Raw genomic sequence first — 1,307 nt, 5'->3', positions numbered from 1 at the left:
CTCAAAGATATGAGGTAGCTAAAATCACGTCGGGAGAGGAACATGATGCACCTCTACCAAAGAGGCAACATTAGAGAACACTGAGGAGTTTGATAAAGAGTCATCAACATTAGAGAACACTGAGGAGTTTGATAAAGAGTCATGCATGCCATGCCATTGGGTGTAACACTGAGGAGTTTGATAAAGAGTCATGCATGCCATGCCATTGATACACCAGATCCTTGATATGATGTTCATAGAAAAGTAATATGTAATCAAAAGTTAACACAAGGACTGGAGCAGTGCTTGTCAAATAAATACACCACCTAGCAGAACTACCTTACTGATAAATACAGGGAGATCAAAGCGAGATTGAACATTCTCACACGCCTTACATATGATTTCACTCGCAGCTCACAGCTTGGATCGACGCCCCGGAAGTTGAGAAGCCTTAGACAAAGTGATGGCCACCACACCTGCAACCTTGGCGGCAGCCGAGGCAGTGACCTGGGCTGCCTTGGCAGCAGTCGGGGCGGCACGATTCGCTCCAGCACTGACAGCTGAACCAGCCGCGCGCCCAACGCGCGCAAGGCCCGCGCCAGCGCCCTGTGCAGCCTTTGCAGCCAGTACTGTCGAGCTGGTGAGCTTCACGCCGGCTGCGATGCCGGCGCCTGCTGCTGCACCAGCCAACGTCCCGGCGGTGGCGATGCCTGCGGCGCCTACGCTCTGCAGAATGGCGCACGTGCTGCCGGCGCCCACCGCCCCGCCGTAGCTGCTCATAAAGCCGGCTGCCCAGGACCCCGCAGCTATGCCCCCTGATGTGAAGCCCATGGCATGCACTGCCGCCGGTATAACAAGGGGAGAAGCGAGAGCTCCAACGGCCGCCGCAGCTCCCACTGCCACCACCAGATCTTTGGACATATTTCGTTTCAGCTCCTACAATGGCTTAGTGGAGAAGGGGGGAGAGAGAGATGGGAGAGGGACGGGGCATGACCAGGTCGTGAGGGCTGTAAATGGGGCGTGAACGGAGGCGTGACCATTACGCCTCTACAAAGCGGTATAGTACTAGTTGTCTACAAACCTTTGGATATCTACACTAGACAAAAACATGGATAAAATAGCATATTAAACACCACATCATACCAAATAGCATATTGTTTCCAATAAAATGTCAGACATATACAAGGAGCAGATTTCTTGTGCGTTTTAAAAAGTAACTTTATGGCTTTTCCATTGGTGACCGAGACAGTAGTGGGGTACAATTGTGTATGACATATTTTCAACTCTTGTTTCTTATTTTTATACCTTTAAGATAGAATATTCTCAAG

General features: G+C 50.6%; 1 protein-coding gene across 1 annotated transcript; it reads right to left on the bottom strand.

The window, feature by feature from the left end:
• Window positions 1–227: 227 nt before the first annotated feature.
• On the bottom strand, window positions 228–999 carry LOC147604180 (uncharacterized). The gene has a single exon (XM_086795417.1). It carries the CDS (start codon window positions 898–900, stop codon window positions 394–396), a length of 507 nt encoding a protein of 168 aa, XP_086651543.1. The 5' UTR covers window positions 901–999; the 3' UTR covers window positions 228–393.
• Between the last annotated feature and the right edge of the window lie 308 nt (window positions 1,000–1,307).

This window comes from Cibotium barometz, chromosome 62, assembly GCF_041138505.1.
Source record: "Cibotium barometz isolate CiBa-2024 chromosome 62, ASM4113850v1, whole genome shotgun sequence".
Taxonomy (NCBI): domain Eukaryota; kingdom Viridiplantae; phylum Streptophyta; class Polypodiopsida; order Cyatheales; family Cibotiaceae; genus Cibotium; species Cibotium barometz.
The sequence above is the reverse complement of the archived record's forward strand: the minus strand, read 5'-3'. Positions and strand labels throughout refer to the sequence as shown.